The 17,410-nt window shown below is 35.7% G+C and overlaps 2 protein-coding genes across 2 annotated transcripts; one reads left to right on the top strand and one right to left on the bottom strand.

The window, feature by feature from the left end:
* Positions 1 to 1,588: 1,588 nt before the first annotated feature.
* On the bottom strand, positions 1,589 to 13,340 carry LOC121216233 (replication factor C subunit 1). The gene is made up of 22 exons (XM_041091686.1): positions 13,001 to 13,340; positions 12,607 to 12,711; positions 11,656 to 12,237; positions 11,508 to 11,575; positions 11,164 to 11,239; positions 11,022 to 11,083; positions 10,785 to 10,933; positions 10,227 to 10,363; positions 9,827 to 10,015; positions 9,595 to 9,716; positions 9,279 to 9,486; positions 8,582 to 8,635; positions 7,985 to 8,154; positions 7,228 to 7,318; positions 6,263 to 6,444; positions 6,124 to 6,163; positions 4,886 to 5,010; positions 3,939 to 4,011; positions 3,105 to 3,197; positions 2,780 to 3,023; positions 2,154 to 2,210; positions 1,589 to 2,045 (listed from the first exon to the last, which is right to left on the bottom strand). The coding sequence occupies exons 1-22, from the start codon at positions 13,001 to 13,003 to the stop codon at positions 1,897 to 1,899; spliced, it is 2,979 nt and encodes a 992-aa protein (XP_040947620.1). The 5' UTR covers positions 13,004 to 13,340; the 3' UTR covers positions 1,589 to 1,896.
* Positions 13,341 to 15,408: 2,068 nt separating this feature from the next.
* Positions 15,409 to 15,810, top strand: LOC107927555 (uncharacterized). The gene is made up of 2 exons (XM_016858641.1): positions 15,409 to 15,465; positions 15,520 to 15,810. The coding sequence occupies exons 1-2, from the start codon at positions 15,409 to 15,411 to the stop codon at positions 15,808 to 15,810; spliced, it is 348 nt and encodes a 115-aa protein (XP_016714130.1).
* The last annotated feature ends 1,600 nt before the right edge of the window (positions 15,811 to 17,410 follow it).

Here is a 17,410-nt window from a genome sequence, read left to right as displayed (position 1 = left end):
TAATATTTTTAGAAGCGCATAAAGCCACACATTACTTTTGTAATCCTCACCATCAACCATTGCTTAGTTTTCAAATTCTTTACTATACTACACATGGCGTAAAAATGAACATGTCATCAAGTCTATCATTACTTGGGGAGTTGCCACCCTAGACTAGAAGCTCAAGTTGGCCATCCCTTAAGAATTGGGAAAAGATAAAACTTTTAGAGCCGAAACAGTAAGAAAGCAACAGTGAACATGTAACTTTTTTAACTGTATCAAACTTCAGGATAACTCACTGCGCTCTTTGATATAGTACTTTTACTGAAATCCTGAGAATACTACCGTTGGATCTCATGTTGCCAACGCTAGTCTCCTTGGATAAGCTAGCGAAATAGAGACCCACTCTTGTGTTACCACCTACAAGGTTTGTTGGGAAATGTCTCTCGGATTTGACTTTCTGACCGGTATGAAATGCACTACCGATGATAGGTCGATGTCCTCTCGTTGTCACTCGGTAGCAGTGAAAGCTCCTCATGGGCGGTTATTAGCTATTTGGGGAGGATCTTTTCTGACGTTGCCATCGTTGCCAACAATTGGTTTCCCCGACAGTGTATAAGTATGTGAAGGAGAGGTTTGTGGAGTGGCAACAAGATGACGACAAAGAAAAGAGAAAAAAATCCATTTGGAATAATTAATACCTCAGTTTTAGCTAAATCAACTAATATGTCACTAGTGGATTAACATAAAACTATTAATTAAAGTGATTAAATTGAGAAAAGGAAAAAAAATTTAGAGTAATCAAAAGACAAATTTATTTTTAGGGTGACTTTAAATGTATTTCACCCTAAAATAATTGTCTTGACTTGCATGTTATAGTGATTAAAACTTATGTCAAGATACCCAATTGATACGAGTTCAAACTATATAACTTCCATTCTAATATAAAAAAACATTTTAAATGATAATTTTAATACTATAATAAACAACAAAAAACCTATATTGATCAACTCAATAATTTCTCCAAACTTATAATTTTATATAAATAGTAAAAGATAGTTAAATTACACATATAGATAAAAAAATATATAAAAACCCTATAACTCATGTTTTTCATTTCTTGACTTGAAAAAATCTACAATATAGCTCTAATTTCCGTTTTCTAAATATATACATGCCACATTATTTTCATAAAATTACATGATAAAATTTTATCATCTCAATAATGTTAATTTATTTACAAAAAGAAGAGCTTAATTATTATATAAGTAGTAAAATAACTTGTTCAGGACAGAATAATTAAACTAAATTTAAAACTTAAAATAAGATGAGAAACTCTAGTGAAAAATACCTCTTTAAAATAAGTAAAATGCCTCCCTTAATAAAAAGGGGCGGTGACTAAAAATCATTGATCATACTAAAACATATTCGAAAACAATAATACTCTTTACCATTACATGACCTCTTAAAGTGGACAAATGACTATTGTTGATATGCAGACTGAGAGGCATATTATAATGTCAATACTCCTACCAAACAAGACAGGAAATTGGAGGCTCAGATTAAACGAATATAGTGCAAAAGAATGCCAAGTGTAAAACATCAGGGATTCACTAAGGTTGGGCATCTTTGACTTAAAAAAGTGCATTTGGGTCTTCATCCATAATGATGGTTTTAATGGAATGTGTTGCCCAATTCACCAATTCATAACAAACATACATACATACTCAAATGGGCTCAAACAGTTTTGCAACAAACCCCATAGAAATAGGAAAAGTATTCTCCAAAACACTACCAACATCGAAGACTTCAGAAGCGATGGCGGTGGCGTCGTCGCCATCGAGGGGACATACTACTTACACTGCTTATAAACACTGCCAAAATTGTAAAATGTCCACTCTAACATATACGCACTTCTTACCTTTTTCTTTTTGCACCAGCTCCCGAGCCACGCCCACCTTTCTTTTCTGCAGATGCAGCCCTACCACCACCTTTTGCTCTACCAGATGGCGCCTTCTTAGCACTTGAATTCCCTGTCCCTTTCAACTCCATTTGTACTTCGATTCCTGGATAAAACAATGCAAAATATTTAAAAAATGATTAATTAGTGAGGTTGGGGTAATATAATAATAACTTATCAATCAAGAACAAAAGGATGAGATAACATCAGCTACCTTTCGAATTCAAACTCTGAAGTTCGGCCTGCAGCTTCTCACCATTGGTAGTACCTTCTGGTGTGCCAAGTCAAAAGGCATAAATATAATTACTTAATGAACATATTCGGATATTCACCCATAAGATCATGACTTTTGATCTAGATTATCTTATGGGGGCGGGTTTACAAAATGGCCGACAGCCAGCACCCCTAGTACAATCAAGGCCTAGTGGAGCCCAATACACATCACACAGGTGAAAAACCAAAAAACTTTCTACACCCTCACTAAGCAACTTTTTCCTTTCACTTCGATGCCAATAGCATCGCAATTTTCCCTGATATAATGATAAATCCAATGTCCTTGTCCACTTTATTTCGCATTAGTAAGCAGTATAACATATTTCCCCTGCCACTTTAGTAGGTTCGAAAGTATGTGTGTTTCCATTTTATCTCACTTATTACTTTTAGTCTGTAAACAAATAATTTTTCTTAGAATCAGAAAGTAGAGAGACCTCTGGCAAGATCATGTCAGATCAAATGAGCCTAAAAACAAGTGAGACATTGCTAAGGACATAATAGAAAGATGGGAAATTTAGTAAGTAAATGTGAAATGACTTGACACATATATTCAACAAAAGTAATTACCCAAGTCCTCCGTGTCTGAAGTGTTCTCATCATTTTCTGGCAATTCGTCACCATTCTCCTCCCCTAATACATCATCTGATGGCTCTAGAATTGCAGCAATCCGCTTCTTTGGGGCTTTTTTAATTCCAGGAAGAGTTACTAAATCTGCAGCTCGTATTATTCGTGTTTTGCTTCCTTCCTTGTATGCTTTTGTCAGTGCTGCTTTGACAGCTGGTGGAATGCCTTCCATTGGATTTGGATAGCCCTGAGCACAAATTATTAAAAAAAAAAAAAAAACCCAACCAACCAAACAAACTATGCATGTTATATAGAGAAGTAGCGTTACCTGGAATTTAGATAACTCCACGATGGTATCGAAATCCTCTTGGCTTATTGAGTAAGCGTTCATACACTCTAAAACCTGCTTAACAGCTTCATCCTGCTCCACATCAGAGAAAAATGGGAACACTTTAAAACAGCAACCCTTCAAATAAATACAAGGCACAAAGGGCAACTGCAAACACATCCAGATGTTTGTATACACCAACAAACCACAATGAATGGAAGAACAAAATAAAATAAATAACAGAAACAGGAGAAGCCACGGGTACAAGATAAATAATGAACATGCATCATAATAAACAGATGAACAGAAATAAAATAAATGAAACTAGGAAATTAGAGATGCAATAGGTAAAGGAGAGTATGGAAACTAATTCTTCAGGCCCACAAATCAGGCATCATGCAGAAGCAAAAGAATAGCAGCAAAGCAAATAGTGAGGTGGTCAAAGGTTCCAATGAACAAAATTCACAGCAAGGGATACCAATCGATAGTTGTAAAGAGTGATGAACACAGCCCCTTCCCCATTCCACCCATCTCTCAAACATGCAAACTCAACAAACAAGGAGCTAATAAAAATTATAAAAAGAGGTAGAGAGGGAGAAAGGGTGGATAAGAGTAACCTATGTCCATTTAGAGTAATAAAAACCAATGGAGAACAAAGAGTTCATAAGTTGCTTTTATATAATTCAGAAAGGCAAAGTACAAATAACATTAGTGGTTCATTGCATGCCCAAAATAGAGGCATGAAATGGATTAGATGATAGGGCACTGGTCATACAAGGCACGTCCTAGTCTTACATGTAAAATACATACAAATGAAAAATGTAAGTTTCAAACCTTAGGCATGTCTCGAAGCGGATTGATCAATCTTTTCAGAAGAATTGTGAGATATTCAAGTCGAAGAGTTTCTCTGTATCATTTACAGTACACAAAACATTATACAACATAGGATAAATCAACAAAGACAAGGTAGTCATCTCAGGTGTAATAAATGTTGGAACTAGTAAAAATAACATGAAACGTTGAATAAGCTGCCTTCTTCTTTCAATATCCTCCTACGGTTCGTGTCAATGAGTAATATAATTTTTATTAAGGGCATGACTCTGACACAAGCATGCAAAAATCTATAAGCAGACATGAGCATTCACATAGATGAATGTGGGAAATGAGCAAATAAATTCAATTGAGTTCTTCAGTTGTCACTTTCTATCTCTCTGAACACAATAAGACTTAAATATTGAAAGCCAATGCCTAAAAATCAATCAAGCTAGCCACAGAGTAAAACTTAGAACAAAAGTTCTGATTAAAAAAATGTCAATCAATGTTATCTCCTTTAACTGATTGACATAACCAGATTATGGGAGGGCATTTTCTGAAATGAGTATGGGAATCTTTTGGTTTATGTCAAGGCTGTTCGATCATCAAGCTAGCAAATAAAACTGATGAGATTAAACATCTGCGTCAGTACATCTCAGTATGCCAGCAGTTGCACTGAAAAGTAGAATTAGTCAGACTTCAGTAGTAGGCTCTCCGCTTCAGTTAATTTGCCTATCAAAATTGGCTATGCAAATGCAATAAATGATGAGGCAAGAAAAACAAAACATTAATGATGATTCAAGCTTGTTACAACATTATAACTTATCAAAGATTCAGCTATGCATATCAATGGAGGATATGGATAATAAAATCTAAGCGATGCTAGCATGCCTTGAATTATGTGTTCAGCAAACACAACCCAAAATGTTTTAAACTCACGATAGTTATAAAACATAATTATGAATTACCTTCCTGAACAAGACTCACGAGAAGCAAGGAAATGAACATGAAGATCCTCCAAAAGCCTATAATTTTTGCTCATGGTTGAATTCTTTCCCAGCCAGCCACCAAATCTATTGAAATTGCGTTCTCCCTGCAAATATGAGACCAGCCTTAAATATTAGGACCTATCTAAATTTCAACAGGATATCATCATTAATAAAAGTGCTAAAAGTTAAGCTTCATCACAGAAGGTTCTACTCTAAGCATCTGAACAAGAAAATGACAAGAACTTTTAGATTTTATTCCTAATGGAGGCAATTTTGTAAAAGCATGTGGTAGCAATTTCCTTGAATTCTAATGCATCAAACACTGCCTAGTACATACAGATTCATGAGAATAAGTAGCAAAAGTGAAATCAAAAGAAGCCACCAAAGAAGAGTTGCCAAACAGTATTTGTGTCCCCTTTCTCTCCTCGAGACTCTAGCTGCCTCCAAGGCAGAAGTGTAGGGCCTTACATGCTGATCAGATAATGCCTCTTAATTCTCTTAATTGTGATCGACTGGGATTTAAGACATGGGTGCTACAGTTTTGGAAGCTACTTGTTTGGTAAAGTTGTGTTTTAGTGTATGTCAAGCTATACTAGAGAAATTCTGATGTAACATATTTTAGGGGTGCTTCTCTACTAGGGTCAGGACAGGAGTAGCTGTGTGCAGATTATTTGGTTTGGACTGCTGTTTTCAAAGGTATCAATGGAAGTTTAGGTTGTTCTGTAAGAAGGTTTCCAAGCAACGGTTGAGTATATGATCTGAAGTGAAGAGAATAAACACATCCACACTCAAATCACTTGGAAGATAGTGGCACTGGTCAAGTCATAATCATCTTGTTTAGGCATTGGATTCCTTTCAAGAAAAACAATAGGAGGATAGAATAGAACACAATGAAAACAAAAGCTACTGAGCTCCAATACAGGATTGGGAACAAAATGAAACCTTATAAGCATATCAGTCATCAAAGGACAAAAACTGAGTTAGCCATGATCAGATTTCTTAAAAGCACAACAATTCAATATTTTGGATTGAAAAATTATTTACGCCTAGTAGAAAAATAGATGTTAAAGCACCTTCCATACAGTACTTGTCAACATTGTAAGAGGCATACAGTAAAAACTAACAAGTTCATTTTTTTTAAAAAGGGAACTGGAAACAATTATGGCAAAATATTAAAAGTTATAACTACAACCAAGAACCTTCATGATAATACTCACCTGTTCAAGCGTCTCTCTTTGTCCATGTAGCAATGCAGCACTGATGAAACAAAAAATATACACATATATATCACACGGCAAAATGAAAATAATTTGAAGAGCTCTTGATAGTTTAAGGCCTGAAGAAAACAACACATACGGAATGATACATGATGAAAGGGCACTAGTTTGTGAGAGCTGCCACTGTCGATATCTTCGAATCTGCACGTTTATTATATCACCATCACCAATAGACTCAGCAGCTCGGGCAATTGAGTTCATTCGTTTAATTCCACTGTCATCTTTACCAATTGAACTGGGCCTATAATTGATATAATTTTCCTGCATGTAGAAAAAATACCAACAATTAGCAAGTAGTTGCAACATGAGCAACAGGTAACTGTCTCACCACACATGCAAGTATTGCATTATAGAAAATGATGGTTTAGGCAAAACAAAAACATAGAACAATTAATCAAACAAGTGTACACAAAAGAATGCAAACGAACTAGCTAAAACTAGAAAATACTAGCACAGTAGAGAGGAAAGAACAGTGCAACTTTCAAGCTAAGAACTCTAATCTTCAGCTGTGGGGCACACTAGTAACAGAGCTCACATAACACAAGGGAAATCTTACAAACCAACACCCAAAATTATGCATAAGTTGGAAACCACTTCCGGGACAGGAACTAAAATGAGCATAAAGTCCTCCAGTAGATAAACTAAGGACCAAGGAAAAACTCCTGCCTTCATGAGGGCCACTATGGTATTGTGGTGTTTATAGTCATAGCAAAAAGAACACCTACTCAACCTAAAACCATATAATGGACAAATGAAAAGCAACATTTCTAGACAAACCTTTGTACTTTTATTTGATTTACTACCATCTTCCAGATACTATTTATAGTCTCGAAAGTTCTAAGAAATACCATAGTATTAGAAATGATCAATCAATAGAGCCAAAATACATGGAAATAGGGCCAGCAAACAAAGGCACTAAAGTTTTCTACATTTTTTCATTGATTCAGAGAATCCCAACATAATAGGTTTGAGGTCTCCAGGAAGATCTTTCATAAATGAATAATAGCAACCAAACTTACGGAGACAAGCAAGAAAAGGTATAACCTGAACAAGAAGTGGGACTAGATCAGGATCGCTCATGCTTAGATCAATTCTTTCGTCCATCCTCAACTTTCCGCCATTAAAACCAAACAGCCTAAATTACAACAGATTCAGATGAGAGACATGAGGAAGGAGAAAGAGATTAGTAACTAACAACATATTGGTTACCATAAGCTTCAACAGAGGTAAAACCAAATTATCATTAAATCTGCAAGCACAATTGAACATTTGTAAATGCCTCATGATTAGGGATTTCAATTGACAGGAAAAAATAGGATTGTATTAGAATTCTTCTCAATGATTGACCAGTAAAAACATGAAAATTCTAAAACTCATCAATAAATCATGCTTGAGCGAATAACATACATTCTAATGGTGACATAATTGTGAGGCACCAAAACTATATATTTTACATCACAAAACAAATGAACCACAAAAAGATGGATTATTTTGTGGAAGGATTTTGTGATCCGTAAAACTTGAATTTGCACTTGCCAAAACCATTGAGTTATTGGAAGTGACAAGGGAGATAAATACTAAGAGAAAATACAGGATTAGCTACATCCATGATTAAGTAGCTCAGTAACAAATATGGCACATATGATCAAACAGTAAGAGAGAAGCAAGAGGGAGGAGATATGATTAATCAGAAGAGACCAAAGTCCATTTTAGATAGAAAATGACAGTAAGAGAAATCATATCTAGGAAAAATCAATCAAAGAGCAACACCCAGCAAAACTTATAAGCTCTTAGTTCATACTTATCAACAGCTGTGAAGGGGGACATATCTTCATCCTTGGAACTGCTAAGAAGGCGTTGCTTTATGTCATTGTAATTAATAACAGACATGGACAGACTCATGTACTGCAACTGATTTAGGGCCATGCGCATGTCTCCGTTCACTCTTTCTGCAAGTTCCTCAAGAGCAATCTGGAAAATTAAAAAAAAAAAAAAAGATTATTTTTCTTTTTTTTCTTTTTTTTTTCTTTGGTGAAGGGGAAGGGGGTGGGGGAGGAAGAGCTGGAGGGAGAACATAGCAGATCTTAGGTGAGGGTAACAAGAAGTATAATCATAACAACAAGAGCAGTAGCTATACACCTAACAGTGAATGAGGAATACAAAAAACAGAAAAGGTGTTGAGCTTCCAAAAGTAAATTTATCCCAACTTAAAACATGCCAAAATCGTTAGATTACACTTTCTCCAAAACTTAGTAGACAAATTATCTCAAAACCAAAATGAGAGAGAGAGTTCATTGAGCCAGAATCCAGTAAGTCCATCACTAAATCACAACTCAATTTATACCATAAACCATTTGGAACAGCAATGGAACAGGAATACACTCCGAGTGATTTTTACCTCATTAACTTGAAGACCTTCAGCATTTGCAACTTGCATTAATCTCTTTGCCATCTGTCATGCATAAAGTTCAAAGTTAGAAACTGGAATGATGATACTCTTCTCAGAAGGGAGAATCCCACCCCTGAGCCCCCAAAGAAACAAGATTAATTTGTGTAGAAAGGAAACTTCATATAACTGCATTAAATTGCATAAAGTTCAGAGTTAGAAACTGAAATGATGATGGAGAACCCCACCCGTGATCCCCCCAAAGAAGCAAAAGCGCTATAAGAAAGAAACTTCATATTGTTACTTTTTTTGCCTTTCATTTTTGCGCACCCGAGGTGGGGGGAGGGGGATTGGGATTCAACAGGCACTTTGTTGAAAACCCTAGTCCACATCCATGCCACATGCACTGATGCACACAAAATTAAGACCCATTTAACTAATATAGACTTGTATGAGTTTATATTTGTTTAACAGATCACAGGACTCAACAGAAAAACTGGACTGAAACAATAGTGTTAATAAACAAAAAACAGTTTATTAACCAACAATAATAACAGGTGGCTGAAATAACCAGCAAAGTCTGGTGCTCTCAGCAACATAAAAATAGGCTTGCACTAATTTTAGTAAAACACAGTGCATATTGGCTCTTCAGAGCAAAAAATAGGCAGTAATCAAAAGAAACATCTATAAAAGTAATAACAAAGATTACCTGCTGTTTTGTAGGTTTACGGTAACTGAGAAGCAAACAGTAGTTTACAAGGCTCTTCAGCTTCTGACTGTAGCGGTCATTACAGATGCAAATGATTGGTATTTTGGAAATCTTTATGCTAGCAATAAGATCAGCAATGCCACCTCTATCACCAGCAGACATGCCATCCACCTCATCCATAATCAGGACAGTCTTTGGATGTTTTGAACTGCAATTTCCATTAAAAGTTTATAGCTCGAGTGAGAAAATAATTGAGAAGGGATTAAAAATTTCCTGTGCAGTACTGATGCAGGACTGAAGAAGCACAAAAACAAACCGGTCCATATTAACACCCAAGGCTTCATTGCTAACTAGTTCCTTTATGGAATTTGCATTGCTTCCACCTATTCCTTTAGAAACATTGGCGTCAGCCTTTCCACGACTATCACTAGCATTTACCTATATGACACACACAAAGGATACAAAGCAAGAACGGGTATATAAATTTTGTGCAGTGTAATCAGAATTTAACTAATAATCAAGATTTCTTTGGGTAAAATAAACTTCACCTCAATGGTCTGGAAACCTAGCATCTGACTAACCAACTTTGCTGATGTAGTTTTCCCAATTCCAGGTGTTCCACTTAATAGAACAGCCTTTTTAGCACCAGAATCATTTTGCTTTTTGCCCTTTCCCTTGCTTCCAGTACCAAGAAATTGCTTGTTCCATTGTGTCAGCCAATCATGGAGTTGTTTAACCTGCAGCCATGACAGAAAGAGATCATAATGAGAATGCTTCTACCATATGATCAGTCGCTCAGACTCAGGACTCCTCGACAAAGATTTGTAAATCAAAACCCATATCAATGGCCATCAGATATGTCTGCACAAGTAAAAAATACGGCTACTAACCTTCTGAAGACAAATCATAATGTAACTACTAACAAACAATGGCAGAACATACTCATACCAGTGACTGATTCCCAGTGATTTCATTTGGAACTTTTGGCCTATATTTTTCAGTCCATGGCAGAGAAGAATGCTGGACTGGTTGCCCTCTTTTCTTGGCAGATGAGACACTTGGACTCGGACTTTTGGTTAATGTTGCTGAAGAGTTGTCAATGAAAGAAGCAAGATAAGTTTAAGACCATGCGCTTAAAATAAAATTAATGGCATTCAGAGTCCATCCATGAGAAAACAACATAGAAACAATTCACAGAGAGATATATACAGGACAACAATATTCAGCAATAGTAGCATCAGACTGATCTCAAACACCAATTTCCATATTTCACACCACTACTCATAATCTGTCAAATGCATTCTACACGTTGCCAAATAGTATTCAACAATGACAATTCATCAGCCTTCATTATAAATTTTGGCTTGAAAGAATAAGTCTTTTTGCAAGTCCCATTTCTAGAAAGTAATAGTCATGCCACAACAAACATATATGCTGCTAAATGCAGTTGACCACTAAAATAATGCACCAGAAGCAAAAAAGAAAAAAATGATATTTAGAGCATACTCTTCACTTCCGTCTGTTGGGGACTCTTCTTAGGTAGAGAAGGAGCAACAGTGACTGCAGATTTGTTTGACTGTCCTTTCAAAGGAGCTTTTCCATGATTTGAAGCACGGATCATGTCAAACAATCCATCCTCAGTAAGAAATTTAGTGCTACAGTAAGAAATAGAAACTAAGCATAAACAAGAGTAAAAACCAATAGGATACAAACTAAAATTTTCAAACAAGATAAAAAACAAACCCAAGCTCTTTGGCTTTAGAGGACTTTCGACCTCCAATATCTTCATCACACAAAAGATAATTCTGCAGATGGACAACATTAACCACTCTCAAATATTAGGACCAGGAAATTAAGCTATTATCGGGTAGAAAAATGTATTAACCGTTTTTTTGCTGACAGATCCAGTAACACGACCACCATATCGTTTGATTAAGTCCTCTGCTTCTTCCCTTTCTAAACTGTAAGGTCAAAGTTCAATGATTATGGGACCATGAAGAGCCAATAACATCAAGGGAAGTCATTCGTTCATAAGAAAAATATATATTTAAGAAAGAACACACAATAATAGTCGCAAGAAATATCATAATGATAATAACCTTCCTAGAAAAATACTGTTTATTGGTCCAAGCTGCTGAGAAATATGTGCATGTGCATCAAGAATAGTTTTACACAGGACATCAAGTGGAATAAGTACTTGCATACCAATATGAGTAACAAATACAATACCTGTCAAGTGTTCCACTAATTACAAAAGTTAGACCAGTTAAGCAATCAGGGGCACCTTCAGGGACTTCCTGACAGGACAGAAATTCAGCGTTACTGAGATCAATAGACCCCTATAACATTAAATCAGAAATTGCTTTTATATCTTCACCTTCTCTCCTTTATGTGGAGGGTCTTTCCTTTCTCCAAAATTCATAAATCCACCCCGTCCACCACCTCTGCCTCTTCCACTAGCTGATCCTGTTGATGCACCCCTACCACCACGAGCCCTTCCACCAGACTTCACAGGAGACTCCAAATCTTTAATATCCTCTTCATCACTTTCGTCAATATCACCACCTCTGCCTCTTCCGCCAGCTGGGCCTTTTGATGCACCCCTGCCACCACGAACCTTTCCACCTGGCTTTACAGGAGACTTCAAATCTTTAACATCATCTTCATCACTTTCATCAATATCTACAGCTTTTTGTGCAACACCCTTGCCTGAACCACTCTTCAGTTTCTTACTAGGAGTGACATCAACAGAGTTCTTAGATTTGGGCAGAACAAAGTCATCATCAACATCGACTTTGCTTGGTTTCTTTGAAGGTGGGGCTTTTTCACTACTTTCATTTTGAACTTTTCTCTTGACTGGAAGTTCCTCATTTTCTTGTTCATCTTTTGGCTTTTGCTTTTCTGCAGGAAAATACTTACTAGTTTTCCTTCTGCCAGAATTTTCTTGGCCTCCAGGTACCTTGATTAATTGCAAAATGGAAAGGGAAAAAAACAGATTAAAAAATAAACAATTAAGACCAAGTTCCACCGACATCTTCATGTTTACATAGGGGAAACAACAGGTAGAGATCCATATCTGCTCATATGCTTTTTTTCACGCATCTCCTCTAAGTACAAGATTTAATACATGGAGCCAGCCCATTAAGTATAGATTGAGCCACAGTATTCCCAGAACTATGAAACAGCCTAAATTGAATCTTTAGATGGAAATGCATGAAATTCATTCAAATCAATCTCGACAATATAACCAAAAGTCTAAGAATAGAGAATCATGCTGAAACCTTATTCTGGACAAAATAAACATACATGAGACAAGAAATATACTCACAGAATCTGTTTTGGTTTCTGCTGCATTTGCCGGCTTTGAAGCAGTGCCATTGCCTTTGCCTTTGCCTTTATCATGTGCTTTCATAAACCACTTCCTAATATCCGACTGCAATTAACAATAAAGTAAGGCCCATTGAACAAAAATAAACAAAGCATCAACATGATTAAAAATTAAGTTTTACATATAAACCTCAATTTCCCTCATAACTAAAAAGTATCACATTTCATATATGAACCCTAATTCCTACTTGATTCTTGACGAATAACGAAAAATAATTGGGAAAAAAGCCTCTGTTTTTTTAGCCCAATTTTTTTAATATAAATAAAAAACCCTTAAACCCTAACCATCCATTGTTCATGTTTAAAATTGAAAGAAATTAGGTTCAGGAACTCACCATATCCGGTGCTTAAACAAACCCAATTTCTTCGGGATTTCACCTTCTCAAAACAATCTGCAAGAGAAATTTCACCCGATGTAGGTTTAACCAAACAATGCACTCGTAATTTTGTCAGAAGAAACTTCAAAAACAGCAAACTTATCAAAGGGTTGCCCAAACAAAGCAGGGACTTTAGTTTCCAGTGTAGGGTTTCCTTGAAAGTTTAAACTGGAAAGTGAAAGGACTCTTTTTTTCTTTTTATTTATTCTCTACTTCCATTTTTAGTGCCCGGGAAGCCTGATTCTTATAAATTCATTAGTACGCGGGACGAGTACGGGGTGTGTCACCCTGTAGGCATATTGGGTAAATTTTAATTTTAGTCATTTATAAAGGGGATTAAATTAGTTTTGGTCCCTGAATTTTAAAAATTACAATATAATTACTTACGTTATAATCAATGAATCATAAACTCCTGCTAATGGTATAACACCTCTCACCTAGTCCATTCATCAGACCTGAGCTATGGAGTACTACAGTCAAAGCCGAAACAAAACACATTCAATTCACATTGATTAATTCAAATAAAAATAGAATTGCTTCATAAATACACAATTAACATTCAGATTAAACATGAGTCAGACAATTATAGTAAATTTAGATTCATGCATTTTTTTTCTTTTTTGAAATATACAACTGATAGCACTAAACATACTTTAGTTTGAAATATCTATATTAGTGGAGACGCAAAATTCCAGCTACGATACTGATAGAGATCCGTGCGCTGACGGTGACCGAAATACCAAAAAAGTAAGATTCAAGGAAGTTGTTGATGGGGAAGCCACTAATATGGTTATTAATTCTGATCAACAACTGATTATGTCTTTTAAAGATAAGCTTTTGGGGGGAGGTGTTGCCTCCTCTGATGGGAATCTTGAAGGGATTTTTGGAAAGAATGAGAGTGATTTTGAACTTTTGGAAGGAGATTTGAATATGTCCATGGTTAATGGGATTCCGACAATCTCTTTCTCAAACCGCATCAAGGACATACTGTTCAAAGAAATGGAGTTGACGATCAATCTCAAGCTGTTAAGGCGTAACATTGGATACAACGTGCTTCACAATCGTATCCTTAATCTCTAGAAACCTGCAAAATCTTTTCATCTAATGGATATTACTAATGGATATTTTTTAGTTAAGTTTCAGGATATTGATGATTACAACAAAGTCTTAACCCAAGGTCCATGGATCATATTTAGGCAATATCTTACTGTGCAACCGTGGACAAAAATGTTTAATCCAGTGTAGCCTTACCCTAGTATGGTGATGGCTTGGATTCGTTTGTCGGGCCTTCCGGGATACCTGTACAAAAGGAAAATTGTTAAAGCTATTGGAGAACTAATCAAAAAAGTCGTCAAATTAGATTTACAAGCTGATAACAGAACCAATGGACGGTTTGCCCGCTTGGCAGTATTCATCAATTATCAAGGGAACGTTGTTCTTTCTTGTAGAGATCTCTATCGAATATTTGGCCTCTTATACGTGAGAAACTCCTCTGATCAATTGGAGATGGGCGCAATATTAACTGTTGGAAGGATTCTTGGGTTCTTAATGTTAGGCCTTTATACAAAAAGATAGCTTGCAATTCTAGCTTGGATATGGATTGTTCCCTTAGCGATATGGTCACGGAAAATGGGGATTGAAATTTAGATTTCTTCCGTCTAAGTTACATGAAGATATCATTCATCAGATTGTCGGGATTCTGCCACCTCAATCAAACTCTGGCATGGATAGAATTATTTGGGGGTACCACGTCTAGCACTTTCTCAATTAAAAGTGCGTACAAAAAACTTCGATAATGTTCATGGAATGCAAAAGAGGATGTTTGAAAATTACCGTGGAAATATCAGGGACCACAAAGGGTTAAAGTGTTCATTTAGATTGCTATTAAACACTGTCTACTCACCAATGTTAAAAGGATACAAAGAGGATTGGGATTAGATACTGCTTATGGTACATGCGGCCATAATTATGAGAGTGTCCTTCATGTTCTAAGGGATTGCACAACGGCAAGAGATATATAGATGCAATTAATCCCTACAGCTAAACAATCTTTTTTTTTTGCAAGGTCTCTATATGAATGGATGGGGCTTAATTTACGGAATCAGCAAGCCGTAAACCTAGTGGGATGAGTCAATTAGTCTTGTCTGTTTGGGATTATCATTTGGCGCATTTGGAAGAATCGGAACCTATGCTTATTTCAAGGTCTTTCGTGGAGTACTGATAAGGTTATCAAAGCCTCTCTATGTTGGGCAAAGTAGTATGTTTCGATGTCAGATTCGCAAGGCATTAAATTTTTAAGATCGGATTTAGTTCTGATTTCTTCGGATGGTTGGGTCTATTTGAACACGGATGGTTTGGTTAAATCTATGGATATGTTTGCCGCAGCTGGAGGGCTTCTACAAGATCATAATGGGAATTGGATTGTTGGTTTCACAAGGTATTTGGATAATTGTGAAGTTATTGATTCAGAATTATAGGGCATCCTTGATGGGTTGCAAATTGCTCTTGATCGTGGCTATCAGAAAGTCATCATTCGGATAGATAATCTTGAAGCTGTTAACCTTATTCATGAAGGAGTTCGTAATGGTTCTAATTCTGCTTTAGTTAGGAGAATGCTTTTTTTTAAGCTCCTAAGTCACTGGAATCTTAAACATATTCCTAAAGAAGAGAATAGAATTGCAGACAGGATAGTCAAGTTTAGGCGGGACAAGGAACCGGGTTTGCGGTTGGTTAACAAGGATTATGTGTTGAGTTTTTTTAATATTTGATACTTGAGTTGTAATTTCTTTTTCACCAAAAAAAGTTTAATGCATAATCATCAAATGTAACTTTTCTCGGGCCTTATATGAGATTATGTATGCTCTAATATCAACCTAGAATTTAACTAGTATTGATTTGCAATATTTTCAAAATTATAGATAAATTAAATCATAAATAAATCCTTCAAATAATCAATCATTTCATAAACATTTAAATATTATGATATACAATTAAATTCAAGTCTTATTCGAGCTTACGAAAGCTCTTAAGTTACCCGAACACAAATAAATATCAAATTGAAACATTTTCAAAAGATAAAGTTAATCATGTAAAATAGGGATCACACAGCCATGTACCATCGTGTAACTCCCTATGACAGTGTGATCCAAAATACCAATTTCACCAAAAGATACATGGTTGCGTGGCTAGGTCATGTAGCAAACGAGAACCGTGTAACTTGAATGACTCTTACATTACAGTGGTTACGTGGTCGTGTCACCAGTTCGTGTGTAACACACAATTATGTGCCAGCCTGTGTGGTATAAAATATGCCATTTAACTACCCAATTCATTTCAAGACAAACCAATGACTCAAATGGTGCATATTTGGCCATTCAAACCTATACAAAACCAACTAATACTTATATCCATACATGCATTTAGCCAACTGCAAGACCATTCAACCAAACCACATGAAATGATCACATGGTCAACCTTAACAAATTAAGTATTCATCAACTTCTCAAACAAGGCACTTCCATCATCTTAACATTTCAAACTTAACCAAAACATGACGTATATCAAATTCCTAATCACCTAGCCAATATGTCTCATTGGCACCATTTCACAATAATGTTATAAGAATAGCAAACCATTCAACTAATTTGATACAAATCTATACCATTTCTATCACATTGATCCAACTTTTTTCCCCTTCAAATTAATCATTAGAGATTTTCAAATATAACATATCACAATGTTGACAAGCATACTTCAAACATCATAATAAAACATCCCAAAACCAATCACACTCTTAGTTCAAACATATGAATACCGCAATTACTTAACATATACAATTCAAGCTCTAAATACATATCATGTATAAATCCAAAATAGGCATATTATATTGACCATATCATCGCCATTCAAAAAAAAAAAACACATTTTCACTTCAAAACCTATACACATGCCACATAATCGGACCTGGAACAGATTAAAAATCTATCGAGACTGAAGTTGGATAGTGTGAGCCTTGGAGATGATTCGATAGACACATTCCGCAAAGTGCCAACTACAGAAAACAAAAAATGAAATAGAGTAAGCATTAAATATGCTTAGTAAGTTCATAGGTTCAAAACAATGTAACTTACATTAATTCTCATATTACAAACAAAGTAATTAACTAAGCATTTTCCCTGTTACCACAATTCACAACAATGGAGAGAACATCAAAAGTAAGTCTCAAAGCAATTCAATTTATACAATGTCATTCAACTCAATTTAATGTCATTTAATCAGTATCGTCAAATATTTATATACTTAAGTAACATTATTCAATCATCATAGAACATATCCATTCGGAACACATATCATCATTTTAGTATCATC

The sequence above is a fragment of the Gossypium hirsutum genome, chromosome D04, assembly GCF_007990345.1.
Source record: "Gossypium hirsutum isolate 1008001.06 chromosome D04, Gossypium_hirsutum_v2.1, whole genome shotgun sequence".
Classification (NCBI taxonomy): domain Eukaryota; kingdom Viridiplantae; phylum Streptophyta; class Magnoliopsida; order Malvales; family Malvaceae; genus Gossypium; species Gossypium hirsutum.
Note: the sequence above shows the minus strand (reverse complement) of the source record. Positions and strands in the feature narration are given on the sequence as shown.

Excerpts from the sequence above, each read along its gene's own strand:
- LOC107927555 (XM_016858641.1), top strand. The coding sequence starts at position 15,409 with ATGGATATGTTTGCCGCAGCTGGAGGGCTTCTACAAGATCATAATGGG. Across the intron at positions 15,466-15,519 it reads ATCATAATGGGAATTGGATT|GGCATCCTTGATGGGTTGCA; the intron begins GTTGGTTTCACA and ends TCAGAATTATAG.
- LOC121216233 (XM_041091686.1), bottom strand. Across the intron at positions 8,155-8,581 it reads AAGGTCTTCAAGTTAATGAG|ATTGCTCTTGAGGAACTTGC; the intron begins GTAAAAATCACT and ends TTAATTTTCCAG. Across the intron at positions 4,012-4,885 it reads CGTGAGTCTTGTTCAGGAAG|AGAAACTCTTCGACTTGAAT; the intron begins GTAATTCATAAT and ends TAAATGATACAG.